Below are 25,319 nucleotides of genomic sequence, written 5' to 3' on the forward strand. Positions count from 1 at the left end.
CATGTTGAATACTAACCATAAATTAATATATATAACATGTTGAATACTAACCATAAATTAATATATATAACATGTTGAATACTAACCATAAATTAATATATATAACATGTTGAATACTAACCATAAATTAATATATATAACATGTTGAATGCTAACCATTAATTAATATATATAACATGTTGAATACTAACCATAAATTAATATATATAACATGTTGAATACTAACCATAAATTAATATATATAACATGTTGAATACTAACCATTAATATATATAACATGTTGAATGCTAATCATAAATTAATATATATAACATGTTGAATACTAACCATTAATATATATAACATGTTGAATACTAACCATAAATTAATATATATAACATGTTGAATACTAACCATAAATTAATATATATAACATGTTGAATACTAACCATAAATTAATATATATAACATGTTGAATACTAACCATAAATTAATATATATAACATGTTGAATGCTAACCATTAATATTTATAACATGTTGAATACTAACCATAAATTAATATATATAACATGTTGAATACTAACCATAAATTAATATATATAACATGTTGAATACTAACCATAAATTAATATATATAACATGTTGAATACTAACCATAAATTAATATATATAACATGTTGAATACTAACCATAAATTAATATATATAACATGTTGAATACTAACCATAAATTAATATATATAACATGTTGAATACTAACCATAAATTAATATATATAACATGTTGAATACTAACCATAAATTAATATATATAACATGTTGAATACTAACCATAAATTAATATATATAACATGTTGAATACTAACCATTAATTAATATATATAACATGTTGAATACTAACCATAAATTAATATATATAACATGTTGAATACTAACCATAAATTAATATATATAACATGTTGAATACTAACCATAAATTAATATATATAACATGTTGAATACTAACCATAAATTAATATATATAACATGTTGAATACTAACCATGAATTAATATATATAACATGTTGAATACTAACCATAAATTAATATATATAACATGTTGAATACTAACCATAAATTAATATATATAACATGTTGAATACTAACCATTAATATATATAACATGTTGAATACTAACCATAAATTAATATATATAACAAGTTGAATGCTAACCATAAATATATATAACATGTTGAATACTAACCATAAATTAATATATATAACATGTTGAATACTAACCATTAATATATATAACATGTTGAATACTAACCATAAATTAATATATATAACATGTTGAATACTAACCATAAATTAATATATATAACATGTTGAATACTAACCATAAATTAATATATATAACATGTTGAATGCTAACCATTAATTAATATATATAACATGTTGAATACTAACCATAAATTAATATATATAACATGTTGAATACTAACCATAAATTAATATATATAACATGTTGAATACTAACCATTAATATATATAACATGTTGAATGCTAATCATAAATTAATATATATAACATGTTGAATACTAACCATTAATATATATAACATGTTGAATACTAACCATAAATTAATATATATAACATGTTGAATACTAACCATAAATTAATATATATAACATGTTGAATACTAACCATAAATTAATATATATAACATGTTGAATACTAACCATAAATTAATATATATAACATGTTGAATGCTAACCATTAATATTTATAACATGTTGAATACTAACCATAAATTAATATATATAACATGTTGAATACTAACCATAAATTAATATATATAACATGTTGAATACTAACCATAAATTAATATATATAACATGTTGAATACTAACCATAAATTAATATATATAACATGTTGAATACTAACCATAAATATATATAACATGTTGAATACTAACCATTAATATATATAACATGTTGAATACTAACCATAAATTAATATATATAACAAGTTGAATGCTAACCATAAATATATATAACATGTTGAATACTAACCATAAATTAATATATATAACATGTTGAATACTAACCATTAATATATATAACATGTTGAATACTAACCATAAATTAATATATATAACATGTTGAATACTAACCATAAATTAATATATATAACATGTTGAATACTAACCATAAATTAATATATATAACATGTTGAATACTAACCATAAATTAATATATATAACATGTTGAATACTAACCATTAATATATATAACATGTTGAATGCTAACCATAAATTAATATATATAACATGTTGAATACTAACCATAAATATATATAACATGTTGAATACTAACCATAAATTAATATATATAACATGTTGAATACTAACCATTAATATATATAACATGTTGAATACTAACCATAAATTAATATATATTACATGTTGAATACTAACCATAAATTAATATATATAACATGTTGAATGCTAACAATAAATTAATATATATAACATGTTGAATACTAACCATAAATTAATATATATAACATGTTGAATGCTAACCATAAATTAATATATATAACATGTTGAATACTAACCATAAATTAATATATATAACATGTTGAATACTAACCATTAATATATATAACATGTCGAATACTAACCATAAATTAATATATATAACATGTTGAATACTAACCATAAATTAATATATATAACATGTTGAATACTAACCATAAATTAATATATATAACATGTTGAATACTAACCATAAATTAATATATATAACATGTTGAATACTAACCATGAATTAATATATATAACATGTTGAATACTAACCATAAATTAATATATATAACATGTTGAATGCTAACCATTAATTAATATATATAACATGTTGAATACTAACCATAAATTAATATATATAACATGTTGAATACTAACCATAAATTAATATATATAACATGTTGAATACTAACCATTAATATATATAACATGTTGAATGCTAACCATAAATTAATATATATAACATGTTGAATACTAACCATTAATATATATAACATGTTGAATACTAAACATAAATTAATATATATAACATGTTGAATACTAACCATAAATTAATATATATAACATGTTGAATACTAACCATAAATTAATATATATAACATGTTGAATACTAACCATAAATTAATATATATAACATGTTGAATGCTAACCATTAATATTTATAACATGTTGAATACTAACCATAAATTAATATATATAACATGTTGAATACTAACCATAAATTAATATATATAACATGTTGAATACTAACCATAAATTAATATATATAACATGTTGAATACTAACCATAAATTAATATATATAACATGTTGAATACTAACCATAAATTAATATATATAACATGTTGAATACTAACCATTAATATATATAACATGTTGAATACTAACCATAAATTAATATATATAACATGTTGAATACTAACCATTAATATATATAACATGTTGAATACTAACCATAAATTAATATATATAACATGTTGAATGCTAACCATAAATATATATAACATGTTGAATACTAACAATAAATTAATATATATAACATGTTGAATACTAACCATAAATTAATATATATAACATGTTGAATGCTAACCATAAATATATATAACATGTTGAATACTAACCATAAATTAATATATATAACATGTTGAATACTAACCATTAATATATATAACATGTTAAATACTAACCATAAATTAATATATATAACATGTTGAATACTAACCATAAATTAATATTTATAACATGTTGAATACTAACCATAAATTAATATATATAACATGTTGAATACTAACCATAAATTAATATATATAACATGTTGAATACTAACCATTAATATATATAACATGTTGAATGCTAACCATAAATTAATATATATAACATGTTGAATACTAACCATAAATTAATATATATAACATGTTGAATACTAACCATAAATTAATATATATAACATGTTGAATACTAACCATTAATATATATAACATGTTGAATACTAACCATTAATATATATAACATGTTTAATGCTAACCATAAATTAATATATATAACATGTTGAATGCTAACCATAAATTAATATATATAACATGTTGAATACTAACCATAAATATATATAACATGTTGAATACTAACCATAAATTAATATATATAACATGTTGAATGCTAACCATTAATATATATAACATGTTGAATACTAACCATAAATTAATATATATAACATGTTGAATACTAACCATAAATTAATATATATAACATGTTGAATACTAACCATAAATTAATATATATAACATGTTGAATACTAACCATTAATATATATAACATGTTGAATGCTAACCATAAATTAATATATATAACATGTTGAATACTAACCATAAATATATATAACATGTTGAATACTAACCATAAATTAATATATATAACATGTTGAATACTAACCATTAATATATATAACATGTTGAATACTAACCATAAATTAATATATATAACATGTTGAATACTAACCATAAATTAATATATATAACATGTTGAATGCTAACAATAAATTAATATATATAACATGTTGAATACTAACCATAAATTAATATATATAACATGTTGAATGCTAACCATAAATTAATATATATAACATGTTGAATACTAACCATAAATTAATATATATAACATGTTGAATACTAACCATTAATATATATAACATGTCGAATACTAACCATAAATTAATATATATAACATGTTGAATACTAACCATAAATTAATATATATAACATGTTGAATACTAACCATAAATTAATATATATAACATGTTGAATACTAACCATAAATTAATATATATAACATGTTGAATACTAACCATAAATTAATATATATAACATGTTGAATGCTAACCATTAATATATATAACATGTTGAATACTAACCATAAATTAATATATATAACATGTTGAATACTAACCATAAATTAATATATATAACATGTTGAATACTAACCATAAATTAATATATATAACATGTTGAATACTAACCATTAATATATATAACATGTTGAATACTAACCATGAATTAATATATATAACATGTTGAATACTAACCATTAATATATATAACATGTTGAATACTAACCATAAATTAATATATATAACATGTTGAATGCTAACCATAAATTAATATATATAACATGTTGAATACTAACCATAAATTAATATATATAACATGTTGAATACTAACCATAAATTAATATATATAACATGTTGAATACTAACCATAAATTAATATATATAACATGTTGAATACTAACCATTAATATATATAACATGTTGAATGCTAACCATAAATTAATATATATAACATGTTGAATACTAACCATTAATATATATAACATGTTGAATACTAACCATAAATTAATATATATAACATGTTGAATACTAACCATTAATATATATAACATGTTGAATACTAACCATATATTAATATATATAACATGTTGAATACTAACCATAAATTAATATATATAACATGTTGAATACTAACCATAAATTAATATATATAACATGTTGAATACTAACCATTAATATATATAACATGTTGAATGCTAACCATAAATTAATATATATAACATGTTGAATACTAACCATTAATATATATAACATGTTGAATACTAACCATAAATTAATATATATAACATGTTGAATACTAACCATTAATATATATAACATGTTGAATACTAACCATAAATTAATATATATAACATGTTGAATGCTAAACATAAATTAATATATATAACATGTTGAATACTAACCATAAATTAATATATATAACATGTTGAATACTAACCATTAATATATATAACATGTTGAATACTAACCATAAATTAATATATATAACATGTTGAATACTAACCATAAATTAATATATATAACATGTTGAATACTAACCATAAATTAATATATATAACATGTTGAATACTAACCATAAATTAATATATATAACATGTTGAATACTAACCATAAATTAATATATATAACATGTTGAATACTAACCATAAATTAATATATATAACATGTTGAATACTAACCATTAATATATATAACATGTTGAATACTAACCATAAATTAATATATATAACATGTTGAATGCTAACCATAAATTAATATATATAACATGTTGAATACTAACCATAAATTAATATATATAACATGTTGAATACTAACCATTAATATATATAACATGTTGAATACTAACCATAAATTAATATATATAACATGTTGAATGCTAACCATAAATTAATATATATAACATGTTGAATACTAACCATGAATTAATATATATAACATGTTGAATACTAACCATAAATTAATATATATAACATGTTGAATGCGAACCATTAATTAATATATATAACATGTTGAATACTAACCATAAATTAATATATATAACATGTTGAATACTAACCATAAATTAATATATATAACATGTTGAATACTAACCATTAATATATATAACATGTTGAATGCTAACCATAAATTAATATATATAACATGTTGAATACTAACCATTAATATATATAACATGTTGAATACTAACCATAAATTAATATATATAACATGTTGAATACTAACCATAAATTAATATATATAACATGTTGAATACTAACCATAAATTAATATATATAACATGTTGAATACTAACCATTAATATATATAACATGTTGAATACTAACCATAAATTAATATATATAACATGTTGAATGCTAACCATAAATTAATATATATAACATGTTGAATACTAACCATGAATTAATATATATAACATGTTGAATACTAACCATAAATTAATATATATAACATGTTGAATGCTAACCATTAATTAATATATATAACATGTTGAATACTAACCATAAATTAATATATATAACATGTTGAATACTAACCATAAATTAATATATATAACATGTTGAATACTAACCATTAATATATATAACATGTTGAATGCTAACCATAAATTAATATATATAACATGTTGAATACTAACCATTAATATATATAACATGTTGAATACTAACCATAAATTAATATATATAACATGTTGAATACTAACCATAAATTAATATATATAACATGTTGAATACTAACCATAAATTAATATATATAACATGTTGAATACTAACCATAAATTAATATATATAACATGTTGAATGCTAACCATTAATATTTATAACATGTTGAATACTAACCATAAATTAATATATATAACATGTTGAATACTAACCATTAATATATATAACATGTTGAATACTAACCATAAATTAATATATATAACATGTTGAATACTAACCATTAATATATATAACATGTTGAATACTAACCATAAATTAATATATATAACATGTTGAATGCTAACCATAAATATATATAACATGTTGAATACTAACAATAAATTAATATATATAACATGTTGAATACTAACCATTAATATATATAACATTTTGAATGCTAACCATAAATTAATATATATAACATGTTGAATACTAACCATAAATATATATAACATGTTGAATACTAACCATAAATTAATATATATAACATGTTGAATACTAACCATTAATATATATAACATGTTGAATACTAACCATTAATATATATAACATGTTGAATGCTAACCATAAATTAATATATATAACATGTTGAATGCTAACCATAAATTAATATATATAACATGTTGAATACTAACCATAAATATATATAACATGTTGAATACTAACCATAAATTAATATATATAACATGTTGAATGCTAACCATTAATATATATTACATGTTGAATACTAACCATAAATTAATATATATAACATGTTGAATACTAACCATTAATATATATAACATGTTGAATACTAACCATAAATTATTATATATAACATGTTGAATGCTAACCATAAATTAATATATATAACATGTTGAATACTAACCATAAATTAATATATATAACATGTTGAATACTAACCATAAATATATATAACATGTTGAATACTAACCATAAATTAATATATATAACATGTTGAATGCTAACCATTAATATATATAACATGTTGAATACTAACCATAAATTAATATATATAACATGTTGAATACTAACCATTAATATATATAACATGTTGAATACTAACCATAAATAAATATATATAACATGTTGAATACTAACCATAAATTAATATATATAACATGTTGAATACTAACCATAAATTAATATATATAACATGTTGAATACTAACCATAAATTAATATATATAACATGTTGAATACTAACCATTAATATATATAACATGTTGAATGCTAACCATAAATTAATATATATAACATGTTGAATGCTAACCATAAATTAATATATATAACATGTTGAATACTAACCATAAATTAATATATATAACATGTTGAATACTAACCATAAATTAATATATATAACATGTTGAATACTAACCATAAATTAATATATATAACATGTTGAATACTAACCATAAATTAATATATATAACATGTTGAATACTAACCATAAATTAATATATATAACATGTTGAATACTAACCATTAATATATATGACATGTTGAATGCTAACCATAAATTAATATATATAACATGTTGAATACTAACCATAAATTAATATATATAACATGTTGAAGACTAACCATAAATATATATAACATGTTGAATACTAACCATTAATATATATAACATGTTGAATACTAACCATAAATTAATATATATAACAAGTTGAAAGCTAACCATAAATATATATAACATGTTGAATACTAACCATAAATTAATATATATAACATGTTGAATACTAACCATTAATATATATAACATGTTGAATACTAACCATAAATTAATATATATAACATGTTGAATACTAACCATAAATTAATATATATAACATGTTGAATACTAACCATAAATTAATATATATAACATGTTGAATACTAACCATTAATATATATAACATGTTGAATACTAACCATAAATTAATATATATAACATGTTGAATACTAACCATAAATTAATATATATAACATGTTGAATACTAACCATAAATTAATATATATAACATGTTGAATACTAACCATAAATTAATATATATAACATGTTGAATGCTAACCATGAATTAATATATATAACATGTTGAATACTAACCATAAATTAATATATATAACATGTTGAATACTAACCATAAATTAATATATATAACATGTTGAATACTAACCATAAATTAATATATATAACATGTTGAATACTAACCATAAATTAATATATATAACATGTTGAATGCTAACCATTAATATATATAACATGTTGAATGCTAACCATAAATTAATATATATAACATGTTGAATACTAACCATAAATATATATAACATGTTGAATACTAACCATAAATTAATATATATAACATGTTGAATACTAACCATTAATATATATAACATGTTGAATACTAACCATAAATTAATATATATAACATGTTGAATACTAACTATTAATATATATAACATGTTGAATACTAACCATAAATTAATATATATAACATGTTGAATACTAACCATAAATTAATATATATAACATGTTGAATACTAACCATAAATTAATATATATAACATGTTGAATACTAACCATAAATTAATATATATAACATGTTGAATACTAACCATTAATATATGTAACATGTTGAATGCTAACCATAAATTAATATATATAACATGTTGAATACTAACCATAAATTAATATATATAACATGTTGAATACTAACCATAAATTAATATATATAACATGTTGAATACTAACCATAAATTATTATATATAACATGTTGAATACTAACCATTAATATATATAACATGTTGAATACTAACCATAAATTAATATATATAACATGTTGAATACTAACCATAAATTAATATATATAACATGTTGAATACTAACCATAAATTAATATATATAACATGTTGAATGCTAACCATTAATATATATAACATGTTTAATACTAACCATAAATTAATATATATAACATGTTGAATACTAACCATAAATTAATATATATAACATGTTGAATACTAACCATAAATTAATATATATAACATGTTGAATACTAACCATTAATATATATAACATGTTGAATACTAACCATGAATTAATATATATAACATGTTGAATACTAACCATTAATATATATAACATGTTGAATACTAACCATAAATTAATATATATAACATGTTGAATGCTAACCATAAATTAATATATAAAACATGTTGAATACTAACCATAAATTAATATATATAACATGTTGAATACTAACCATAAATTAATATATATAACATGTTGAATACTAACCATAAATTAATATATATAACATGTTGAATACTAACCATTAATATATATAACATGTTGAATGCTAACCATAAATTAATATATATAACATGTTGAATACTAACCATTAATATATATAACATGTTGAATACTAACCATAAATTAATATATATAACATGTTGAATACTTACCATTAATATATATAACATGTTGAATACTAACCATATATTAATATATATAACATGTTGAATACTAACCATAAATTAATATATATAACATGTTGAATACTAACCATAAATTAATATATATAACATGTTGAATACTAACCATTAATATATATAACATGTTGAATGCTAACCATAAATTAATATATATAACATGTTGAATACTAACCATTAATATATATAACATGTTGAATACTAACCATAAATTAATATATATAACATGTTGAATACTAACCATTAATATATATAACATGTTGAATACTAACCATAAATTAATATATATAACATGTTGAATGCTAAACATAAATTAATATATATAACATGTTGAATACTAACCATAAATTAATATATATAACATGTTGAATACTAACCATTAATATATATAACATGTTGAATACTAACCATAAATTAATATATATAACATGTTGAATACTAACCATAAATTAATATATATAACATGTTGAATACTAACCATAAATTAATATATATAACATGTTGAATACTAACCATAAATTAATATATATAACATGTTGAATACTAACCATAAATTAATATATATAACATGTTGAATACTAACCATAAATTAATATATATAACATGTTGAATACTAACCATTAATATATATAACATGTTGAATACTAACCATAAATTAATATATATAACATGTTGAATGCTAACCATAAATTAATATATATAACATGTTGAATACTAACCATAAATTAATATATATAACATGTTGAATACTAACCATTAATATATATAACATGTTGAATACTAACCATAAATTAATATATATAACATGTTGAATGCTAACCATAAATTAATATATATAACATGTTGAATACTAACCATAAATTAATATATATAACATGTTGAATGCTAACCATAAATTAATATATATAACATGTTGAATACTAACCATAAATTAATATATATAACATGTTGAATACTAACCATTAATATATATAACATGTTGAATACCAACCATAAATTAATATATATAACATGTTGAATACTAACCATTAATATATATAACATGTTGAATGCTAACCATAAATTAATATATATAACATGTTGAATACTAACCATAAATTAATATATATAACATGTTGAATACTAACCATTAATATATATAACATGTTGAATACTAACCATAAATTAATATATATAACATGTTGAATACTAACCATAAATTAATATATATAACATGTTGAATACTAACCATAAATTAATATATATAACATGTTGAATACTAACCATAAATTAATATATATAACATGTTGAATACTAACCATTAATATATATAACATGTTGAATACTAACCATAAATTAATATATATAACATGTTGAATACTAACAATTAATATATATAACATGTTGAATACTAACCATAAATTAATATATATAACATGTTGAATGCTAACCATAAATTAATATATATAACATGTTGAATACTAACCATAAATTAATATATATAACATGTTGAATGCTAACCATAAATTAATATATATAACATGTTGAATACTAACCATAAATTAATATATATAACATGTTGAATACTAACCATAAATTAATATATATAACATGTTGAATACTAACCATAAATTAATATATATAACATGTTGAATACTAACCATAAATTAATATATATAACATGTTGAATACTAACCATAAATTAATATATATAACATGTTGAATACTAACCATTAATTAATATATATAACATGTTGAATACTAACCATAAATTAATATATATAACATGTTGAATACTAACCATAAATTAATATATATAACATGTTGAATACTAACCATAAATTAATATATATAACATGTTGAATACTAACCATAAATTAATATATATAACATGTTGAATACTAACCATAAATTAATATATATAACATGTTGAATACTAACCATTAATATATATAACATGTTGAATACTAACCATAAATTAATATATATAACATGTTGAATACTAACCATAAATTAATATATATAACATGTTGAATACTAACCATAAATTAATATATATAACATGTTGAATACTAACCATAAATTAATATATATAACATGTTGAATACTAACCATTAATATATATAACATGTTGAATACTAACCATAAATTAATATATATAACATGTTGAATACTAACAATTAATATATATAACATGTTGAATACTAACCATAAATTAATATATATAACATGTTGAATTGCTAACCATAAATTAATATATATAACATGTTGAATACTAACCATAAATTAATATATATAACATGTTGAATGCTAACCATAAATTAATATATATAACATGTTGAATACTAACCATAAATTAATATATATAACATGTTGAATACTAACCATAAATTAATATATATAACATGTTGAATACTAACCATAAATTAATATATATAACATGTTGAATACTAACCATTAATTAATATATATAACATGTTGAATACTAACCATAAATTAATATATATAACATGTTGAATACTAACCATAAATTAATATATATAACATGTTGAATACTAACCATAAATTAATATATATAACATGTTGAATACTAACCATAAATTAATATATATAACATGTTGAATACTAACCATAAATTAATATATATAACATGTTGAATACTAACCATTAATATATATAACATGTTGAATACTAACAATAAATTAATATATATAACATGTTGAATACTAACCATTAATATATATAACATGTTGAATGCTAACCATAAATATATATAACATGTTGAATACTAACCATTAATATATATAACATGTTGAATACTAACCATAAATTAATATATATAACATGTTGAATACTAACCATAAATTAATATATATAACATGTTGAATACTAACCATAAATTAATATATATAACATGTTGAATACTAACCATTAATATATATAACATGTTGAATGCTAACCATAAATTAATATATATAACATGTTGAATACTAACCATAAATATATATAACATGTTGAATACTAACCATAAATTAATATATATAACATGTTGAATACTAACCATTAATATATATAACATGTTGAATACTAACCATAAATGAATATATATAACATGTTGAATACTAACCATAAATTAATATATATAACATGTTGAATACTAACCATAAATTAATATATATAACATGTTGAATACTAACCATAAATTAATATATATAACATGTTGAATGCTAACCATAAATTAATATATATAACATGTTGAATACTAACCATTAATATATATAACATGTTGAATACTAACCATAAATATATATAACATGTTGAATACTAACCATTAATATATATAACATGTTGAATACTAACCATAAATTAATATATATAACATGTTGAATACTAACCATAAATTAATATATATAACATGTTGAATACTAACCATAAATTAATATATATAACATGTTGAATACTAACCATAAATTAATATATATAACATGTTGAATACTAACCATAAATTAATATATATAACATGTTGAATACTAACCATAAATTAATATATATAACATGTTGAATGCTAACCATAAATTAATATATATAACATGTTGAATACTAACCATAAATTAATATATATAACATGTTGAATACTAACCATTAATATATATAACATGTTGAATACTAACCATAAATTAATATATATAACATGTTGAATGCTAACCATAAATTAATATATATAACATGTTGAATACTAACCATAAATTAATATATATAACATGTTGAATGCTAACCATAAATTAATATATATAACATGTTGAATACTAACCATAAATTAATATATATAACATGTTGAATACTAACCATTAATATATATAACATGTTGAATACCAACCATAAATTAATATATATAACATGTTGAATACTAACCATTAATATATATAACATGTTGAATGCTAACCATAAATTAATATATATAACATGTTGAATACTAACCATAAATTAATATATATAACATGTTGAATACTAACCATTAATATATATAACATGTTGAATACTAACCATAAATTAATATATATAACATGTTGAATACTAACCATAAATTAATATATATAACATGTTGAATACTCACCATAAATTAATATATATAACATGTTGAATACTAACCATAAATTAATATATATAACATGTTGAATACTAACCATTAATATATATAACATGTTGAATACTAACCATAAATTAATATATATAACATGTTGAATACTAACAATTAATATATATAACATGTTGAATACTAACCATAAATTAATATATATAACATGTTGAATGCTAACCATAAATTAATATATATAACATGTTGAATACTAACCATAAATTAATATATATAACATGTTGAATGCTAACCATAAATTAATATATATAACATGTTGAATACTAACCATAAATTAATATATATAACATGTTGAATACTAACCATAAATTAATATATATAACATGTTGAATACTAACCATAAATTAATATATATAACATGTTGAATACTAACCATAAATTAATATATATAACATGTTGAATACTAACCATAAATTAATATATATAACATGTTGAATACTAACCATTAATTAATATATATAACATGTTGAATACTAACCATAAATTAATATATATAACATGTTGAATACTAACCATAAATTAATATATATAACATGTTGAATACTAACCATAAATTAATATATATAACATGTTGAATACTAACCATAAATTAATATATATAACATGTTGAATACTAACCATAAATTAATATATATAACATGTTGAATACTAACCATTAATATATATAACATGTTGAATGCTAACCATAAATTAATATATATAACATGTTGAATACTAACCATTAATATATATAACATGTTGAATACTAACAATAAATTAATATATATAACATGTTGAATACTAACCATTAATATATATAACATGTTGAATGCTAACCATAAATATATATAACATGTTGAATACTAACCATTAATATATATAACATGTTGAATACTAACCATAAATTAATATATATAACATGTTGAATACTAACCATAAATTAATATATATAACATGTTGAATACTAACCATAAATTAATATATATAACATGTTGAATACTAACCATTAATATATATAACATGTTGAATGCTAACCATAAATTAATATATATAACATGTTGAATACTAACCATAAATATATATAACATGTTGAATACTAACCATAAATTAATATATATAACATGTTGAATACTAACCATTAATATATATAACATGTTGAATACTAACCATAAATGAATATATATAACATGTTGAATACTAACCATAAATTAATATATATAACATGTTGAATACTAACCATAAATTAATATATATAACATGTTGAATACTAACCATAAATTAATATATATAACATGTTGAATGCTAACCATAAATTAATATATATAACATGTTGAATACTAACCATTAATATATATAACATGTTGAATACTAACCATAAATATATATAACATGTTGAATACTAACCATTAATATATATAACATGTTGAATACTAACCATAAATTAATATATATAACATGTTGAATACTAACCATAAATTAATATATATAACATGTTGAATACTAACCATAAATTAATATATATAACATGTTGAATACTAACCATAAATTAATATATATAACATGTTGAATACTAACCATAAATTAATATATATAACATGTTGAATACTAACCATAAATTAATATATATAACATGTTGAATACTAACCATTAATATATATAACAAGTTGAATGCTAACCATAAATATATATAACATGTTGAATACTAACCATTAATATATATAACATGTTGAATACTAACCATAAATTAATATATATAACATGTTGAATACTAACCATAAATTAATATATATAACATGTTGAATACTAACCATAAATATATATAACATGTTGAATACTAACCATAAATTAATATATATAACATGTTGAATACTAACCATAAATTAATATATATAACATGTTGAATACTAACCATAAATTAATATATATAACATGTTGAATACTAACCATAAATTAATATATATAACATGTTGAATACTAACCATAAATTAATATATATAACATGTTGAATACTAACCATTAATATATATAACATGTTGAATGCTAACCATAAATTAATATATATAACATGTTGAATACTAACCATAAATTAATATATATAACATGTTGAATACTAACCATTAATATATATAACATGTTGAATACTAACCATAAATATATATAACATGTTGAATACTAACCATAAATTAATATATATAACATGTTGAATACTAACCATTAATATATATAACATGTTGAATACTAACCATAAATTAATATATATAACATGTTGAATACTAACCATAAATTAATATATATAACATGTTGAATACTAACCATTAATATATATAACATGTTGAATACTAACCATTAATATATATAACATGTTGAATACTAACCATAAATATATATAACATGTTGAATGCTAACCATAAATTAATATATATAACATGTTGAATACTAACCATAAATTAATATATATAACATGTTGAATACTAACCATTAATATATATAACATGTTGAATGCTAACCATAAATTAATATATATAACATGTTGAATACTAACCATAAATTACTATATATAACATAATATCTACTGGCATAGGATACGAATATATAACAATCCAAATAATACAAATCTTTTTTATTCAATTTGTTAATTTTGTTTGTATCATCATCATTACCACCATCATCATCATCATGAACATCATCAACATTGGCAATTAACCAGCAATTTTCACCGAAGTAGACATTAGTGTTTCTTTGCTTACATAATCATCACTATTACCACCACCATCATTTCCCCCTGTATATATACATATATATATATATATATATATATATATATATATATATATATATATAATAAAATTAATAAATATACTAATACTAACCATAAATTACTATATATAACATAATATCTATCTCCTGGCATAGGATACGAATATATAACAATTCAAACAATACAAATCTTTTTTATTCAATTTGTTAATTTTGTTTCCACCATCATCATCATCATCATCATCATGACCCTCATCAGCATTGACAACTAACCAGCAGTTTTCACTGAAGTCAATATTATTTGCTTACATAATCATCATCATCATCACCACCACCACCACCACCACCACCACCACCACCACCACCACCACCACCGTCAACAACTAACGAGAAGGCGCTTATGAAAAAGAAGCATGATCCCAGTTCCGGACCTATATAGAGGTGGTGATTGAATCCTCCCTGTATATATATTAAATAAAGGTTATAAATATACTAATACTTACCATAAATTTATGTATATCTATCTACGTGCATAGGATACAAATACATAGCAATTCAAATAATACAAATTTTTTATTCAAACTGTTAATTTTGTTTTGTATCATCGTCATCATCATAATCATCATCATATCAACATTGATAACTAACCAGCAGTTTTCACTGAAGTAGGTATCAGTGCTTATTTGCTTGCATCATCATCATCATCATCATCATCATCATCATCATCAACTAACCAGAAGGCGCTTGTGAAAAAAAAAACATGTTTCCAGTTCCAGATCTATGTCAAGATGGTGATTGAGGCTGAAGGCGGCTACATTGAATAGATGTCAGCTTTACTATATAATCAAGTTACCTGAATTGATTTTTTTTTTCAATTAAAGTTTTAAAATAAAGCTGTAGTGTTGTTTTCTTTAGGGCGACAACTTTTATCGTTCCACCCTGTACCCCGTCAGTATCATCCAGTACGACATCCACAAAGTTACCAGCAAGCTTAATGAATGAGGTTTATTGAGATAGGTGTTTGGGATGATCCATTAGCATTCTCATATCTGTCGATATGATGTACTGCTTTTCCATTCTCATATCTGTCGATATAATGTACTGCTTTTCCATTCTCATATCTGTCGATATAATGTACTGCTTTTCCATTCTTATATCTGTCGATATAATGTACTGCTTTTCCATTCTCATATCTGTCGATATAATGTACTGCTTTTCCATTCTCATATCTGTCGATATAATGTACTGCTTTTCCATTCTCATATCTGTCGATATAATGTACTGCTTTTCCATGCTTACTCTGGTTCCTCAACATGCATGGTTCATTTCTGTGAGGTCAAGGCCCTCTTCTCTCCATGCTTAATGAATGAGGTTTTTTGAGATTCCTCCCTGTATATATATAAAAAAAAAAAATAAATATACTAATACTTACCATAAATTAATTTGTTAATTTTGTTTCCAGCATCATCATCATCACCATCATCATCATTCTCATCATCAACATTGACAATTAACCAGTGACAACTTTATCATTCCACCCTATATATATATATATATATATATTTAAAATAAAATTAATAAATATACCAATACATAAATTAATATATATAACATATCTACTGGCATAGGATACAATTCAATTAATATAAAAATTCAATTAATACAATTTTTTATTCAATTTGTTAATTTTGTTTGCATCATCATCATCACCATTATATCCATCAGCAGTTTTCACTTAAGTCAGTATCAGTGCTTATTCGCTTACATATAAAAAACATGCTTCCAGTTCCAGACCTATGTCAAGGTAGGGCTTAAGGCTGAAGGCGGCTACATTGAATAGATGTCAGCTTTACTACATAATCAAGTTACCTGAATTGATTTTTTTTTTTTCAATTAAAGTTTTAAAATAAAGCTGCAGAGTTGTTTTCTTTGGGGCGACCACTTTGATCGTACTACCCTGTACCCCGTCAGTATCATCCAATACGACATGTTACTCTGGCTCCTCAACATGCATGGTTCATTTCTGTGAGGTCAAGGCCCTCTTCTCTTCATACATTGCTTTTGGTATATTATCTAGCATTGTTGTAGTCTTAGTCTCAAAGCAATTGATACTATGTTGAGGTTAGTCATGAATAGCAAAACTTTATGACAGGTTTTGCAAGATCATTTATGGTAGTTATGAAGTGCTTAAATAAGTTTCCAGACTTTTTCGTAAAGATATTTAAAATTGTTATACACTCTTGAAAATTCAGTATGTTATTGCTATGTTATGAGATACCTGACCAATATTTATGATTTCAGGCTCAAATGAACAGCTATAGCAGTTGGAATACATCCTACATCCTACTAAAGTCTGATTGTCACAAATGGTTAGTTTCAAAAATGCAATCTGAACATGAAAGCACTTTAGATATGGAATAAAATTCTGGTTTAAACTTGAAAAAATGCAACAGAAATGTATGGAATGCTTCGGATTACTTTTCAACCATTTTGCACAAGTCAAGCATCAGTTTTTGAGTGGCATAAGAGACTCAAGGAAGGCAGGGAGTCTGTGAGGGATGATAAGAAGTGTGGGAGAAATAAGGAAGCCAGAACATCAGAGTTTATTGGCCAAATAAAGAATTTCATGGATAAGAACCGTTGTGTGTCTTTAGAGACGATAAGTGCACAGTTTGATGTCAGTGTGGGAACTGTACACACAATTCTTCGCAAGGAACTGAAGATGCAGAAGATTTGCATGAAGTTTGTCTGAAGGGTTAGGGTTACCACAGATTATTTGACCAAGATGGACATCAAGACAGTTGCTCACCTTCCTTATAGTCCCTACACTCAAGGCAAACCTTAGAGGCTGTCATTATGAGACACTTGAGGAGATGAAAGAAGCTGTGACGAGGGTCATTGACATGCTCACACAAGAGGACTTCCATGTGGCCTTCCAGAATTTGTGGGAATGGTATAACTAGTGTATTGCAGCCAGAGGAGATTACTTCAAAGAGGGAGTAGAGTTTTCTGTATGTAGAATTAATAAAAGTACCCATACGAAAAAATCTGGAAACTTATTGAGAGAATCTAATATTTTGGGCCCTGATTTGGATGTGACCATCTTAAGTTTCGTTCTTTTAATGCATCGCAATTAGCTTCTCTTCTACATGGTTGCATTTGTATGCATCTTCTCTTGAATCAAAAGATGTTTCAATATTACCCCTTTTCCCTTTTTTATTGTGCATTTGGCACATTTGTCAAATCCAAACTCCATGTGAACGGTGTTACAGGTTCTATCAGGGAGACAAGAGGTTTTTCTCCTTTCACAACTAGTATAATGTTTATTTCTGTCAGAAACCATGTCCTTATATTTTATCTCTCTTATTTAGCTCTATTATGGCCTAAGACATTTGGAACATCGATAATGATGAGCACAGTTCTTGTTTGGCTTGTTCCATATTACAATGTCTAGTTTAATGGTCTTGTACCTATTTACAATGCCTCCCCACGGGACAGAGTTAGACACCAGGGTCGTTTTTTAATGTGGAGAAAAGGTACAAAAATAAAAATTGTCTCAGTCGTGAAGGACTGCTCCTCCACTGAAAGAGAACAAGAAATGGAAGTGCCGCATCTGAAGAACAGATACTACACTTTGATTGGTCTTGTCTTTTATGTATCTTCCTGCCTGTATGTCTTTGTCATAGGACACGGACACTTTCCCTTCTTAACTAACATCGATAATGCATTGATAAGTACAATACTTTCAAGCTTATTCCACATTAGAATGTCTGGGTTGATGGCCTTGTCTTTTATGTATCTTCCTGCTTGTGTGTCTTTATCATAGAACATGGTCACTTCTCCCATTTGATGTTATCAGTGGTGGTTCATGTTCTCAGACGTTTGACAATCTGTCAAGTTACATCTCTCCACAGATCTTCCAGTGTTTCTGTCTCTCGTTTGATATAAAGAGTAAACTTTTTTCAACTACAGTTGTAGTCAGGATCACAGATTTTTTTTTGGAGTTTCCTGCTTTTCTCTCTTTTTTTCATTTTCTTTCTTTGAAGATAATAATGATGGGTATGGGACAGCCAAACCAGCTGTGAACATTCCCTTGCTTTTTATTGATATGAGCCGAGAGGTCTTTTTAGTATCCTCATTGTTCCCTTTACACTTGGTTCACCAGGAATATTAGTTAGGTAGGACTTCAGGTTCCTCTTCATAAGCCCTGTAGCACCTATAATAACTGGTATAATTGAAATCTCCCTAAGATTCCAGTTTCTTTTCATATCATACATGAGACCTTGATATTTGGTCTGTTTCTCCCTTTCAGCTCTGTTCAGGCGTCCATCATTAAGAACAATCACTTCAATCAAGGTTGCAACTCTCTCTGACTTATTCTATATAACTATATCAGGTTTCACAGCAGCATTTTCAAGGTAGGTGACTGTAGGGATTATATGGTCGTAATGTATGGTATATAAGTCATTTCCAACTGTTCTTTCAGGTTGATGTTCTCAGAACTTGCTGCTACACTGGATGTTTAATTTTTTACAGATGGTTCAGTGGAGGTACTTACATACTCCATCATGTCTCGCTGTATAGTAGCCGTCCCCCAAAAGAACATTGCAACTTGATATCAGATGACTTACACTTTTTACTTCTGTGTGGCAGAACCTGTATTTGTTGTCATTAATGAGATCTGCCATCTTCTTGAATGCATTGCTCATCAATCCCTGGTCTTAAGGAGCCATTATAACCCTTTCCTGATCGTGGTGGAGGGCTTCCCTCTTAAGCCAGTCCAAGGAACCTGCTTTGTCTATGTGTTTTTGCGAGAGTTATCCAAGAAAAAACTTTGCATGCTGATGCTGGTCCCACTCTTCTGAGTTACTCTTTTTTTTTTACATAGGCATCAACACATTATCAAGGCCCAGAGGCCACTCAAGGATAAGGGTTAAAGAGCGTACAGTAGAAATTGGACAATATAGTAATCATTAGTAATGAAAATTTGGTAAATTTGATGACTTATATGGAACGGCTCATCAAGAACTTATTTACGTTAGACTTGAACACAACCATATTGTAGTCAGCCGGAAAACGGAAGACAATTCCACAGGTGTGCAGTTTTAAGAAAGAAGCTTTGTTCATGGAATCTACGTTTAGGTTTAGGCACAGATAAAGAGTGAGGGAATTATTGATTGTGTTTTAAGCTAGACGAGTGTTTCTTGTGAAAGTTTGCCGAGGGGGAACCATAGATTGAAGCTCAGTCAAACACTTTCCATGAAAATAACGATACATCAGAGACAAACTCGCAACATCTCTTCTGTGAGATAGAGGTTGCAAGGAAGAGAAAAGGACATCTCCTACGAGGCTACGAAGTCTATTTTGAATTCTATCAAGACAGGACAAGTCCTTTCTAGCAGCTCCTGTCCAGATGTGGCAACAGTATTCCATCCTTGGACGTACCTGGCTCTTAGAGAATAGCATCAGCAGTGAGATATTTACCGGATCGATAGAAAGATCCCACCATTTTTCCAGCGGCCTTGGCAACAGATTTGATGTACGTGTTCCATTTAAGATCAGGAGTAATGGTCAAGCCAAGAAGCTTGTCAAAACTTGAGGCCTCCAGAAGACGAGAGCCATTCATTTCAATTGATGCCAGATGTGGATCAGAATGTTGATGATGTAAAGAGAGAAGCTTGGTTTTAGATGCATTAAAAGTAACCAGCCACTCCTTACCCCATTGTACTACGTGCTCAAGATCAGAGGAGAGAGAATTGGAGAGAACTTGGTCGTTTACTGTCTTAGATGTGCTACCATAAATGGTAGTGTCGTCAGCAGGTTTTCATATTTAACTAAATTCGATTTCTTAGCAAAAAGAAGACCCACAAACTCCACAAGAAAAAGGTGTTCACAATGTCTTAATGACTTTGTCTTTTATGTATCTGCCCACCTATATGTCTTTAGGGTTAGGGAGAGAAACATATGATTAGTTGAAGTGGAAAATTTTGAACCACACACTTCACATGAATAAGTTTTTATCACCAGTTTTACTCATGAGTTCCGGCAAAATGTTGTTTGTTAGGCCAGTTGCTCCTATCACACCCAGTATAATGTTCATTTCTTTCAGAGAAAATATCGTTTTTAGATCATTTTTTTCTTTTCCACTTTCTCTACGAAGGTTGTAACTGGGATCGCAGGTTTTGTAGAGCTTCCTACTTTTTCCTCCTTTTGTTTTATTTTACTTCAGATGAAGTCCTCAAAAATCAAGGGGCCCACTACATGAGGCTAACTCTTGAACTCTATATCAGATACATTGATATTCGAATGTTCCATTAAAGTTCTTTATCTCTCAAACACTGAGTTAGTAAAAAAATTGAGAACATAATTTTCCTCTCCCCAATTAACCATTTTCATATGTTGTATATATTTTGTTTTGGTCTCTTGGTCTTACTGGATTCCAGGACAAGAATTTATCTAGTCTGGTGGAATATCCAGCTTCGTGCTATTACTTGAGGTAACATCACTTGGAGAAAGTGCACCATTCCTCGGAAAAGCAAATGTGGGTTAGCCATAGTGAGGAGATCCTATTTGGGCAGCGAATGTGATTTTGAATATTTGGTCAGGGTTTACTTCTATTGAAAAAGTATCTTCATACCAGGTTGTTCTAAAAAATCCTTGTACACCCGAGGATAGTGTCTAGTAGGCATTCAATTTCTCTCCTGTAGGCATTCAAGTTCTCTCTGGTAGACACTCAAGTTCTCTCATATGACTTTTTACTTGTGAAATGTTGCTTATTAGGCCAGTTGCTTCTATCACACCCGATATAATGTTTATTTCTTTCAGAGAACATCTCATTTTTGGATCACTTTTTCTTTTCCTCTTTCCCTGCCATGTTTGTAGGCGGGATTGCAGATTTTGTGGAGCTCCCAGCTTTTTTAGTATGGGTTTTCATATGTTTACCTAAATTCGATTTCTTAGCAAAGGAAGACCCACAAACTCCACAAGAAAAAGGCTTTTCGCCAGTGTGAGTTCTCATATGAGTCACCAAACTTGATTTCATACTGAAAGTCCAGTCACAAACTTCACATGAAAATGGTTTTTTCCCACTATGTGTGTGCATATGGATCATCAGACTCAGTTTATGGGAACAAGAATAGTCACATAATTTACATGCATATGGCTTTTCACCAGTGTGAGTTCTCATATGTTTAGCCAAATTTGATTTCTGGGAACATGAATAATCACACACTTGACAAGAATATGGCTTTTCCCCAGTGTGCGTTCTCATATGTTTAGCTAAATCTAATTTCTTAGAACAAGAATACTCACATACTTTACAAGAAAACGGCTTTTCGCCACTGTGTGCCTGCATGTGTATAACTAGACTTGATTTCTGAGAGCAAGAGTAACCACACTGTTTACAACAATATGGCTTTTCTCCAGTGTGAATTCTTATATGCGTCACTAAAGTTGATTTCCTTGCAAAAGTAGAGCCACACGCTTCACAGGAATATGGCTCTTCTCCAGTGTGTGTCCTCATATGTATGACCAGGTCGTACTTCTGGGAACAAGCATAATCACATACTTGGCAAGAATATGGCTTTTCTCCAGTGTGAGTTCGCATATGTTTTATTAAGCTTGATTTTCTAGTGAAAGAAAATCTGCATACTTCACAGCAATGGGGTTTCTCTCCGGCATGAGAATGCATGTGGTTCTCAAAGGTTGATTTATTAGAACAAGAATAGCCACATATTTCACAAGTGCTGGTATTGTCTGTATTGTGTTTTTCCATGTGTTCTGTCAAACTTGCTTCATCAGTTAAAGAAGAATTACAAAGTTGGCAAAGATATTGTTTCTCTGTAGTTTCATTTGA

The 25,319-nt window shown here is 24.0% G+C and overlaps 1 protein-coding gene across 1 annotated transcript in view; it reads right to left on the bottom strand.

The window, feature by feature from the left end:
* Nucleotides 1–18,215: 18,215 nt before the first annotated feature.
* LOC145271357 (uncharacterized) overlaps nt 18,216–25,319 on the bottom strand; it is a 19,276-nt gene continuing 12,172 nt past the window's right edge. Inside the window, exon 2 of the mRNA XM_080126900.1 lies at nt 18,216–25,319. This exon is cut by the window's right edge and continues 828 nt beyond it. Coding sequence (XP_079983026.1) covers nt 24,309–25,319 — 1,011 coding nt within the window. The 3' untranslated portion in view covers nt 18,216–24,308.

Source organism: Euprymna scolopes, chromosome 46 (genome assembly GCF_053919585.1).
Source record: "Euprymna scolopes isolate OS-2025 chromosome 46, ASM5391958v1, whole genome shotgun sequence".
Taxonomy (NCBI): Eukaryota; Metazoa; Mollusca; class Cephalopoda; order Sepiida; family Sepiolidae; genus Euprymna; species Euprymna scolopes.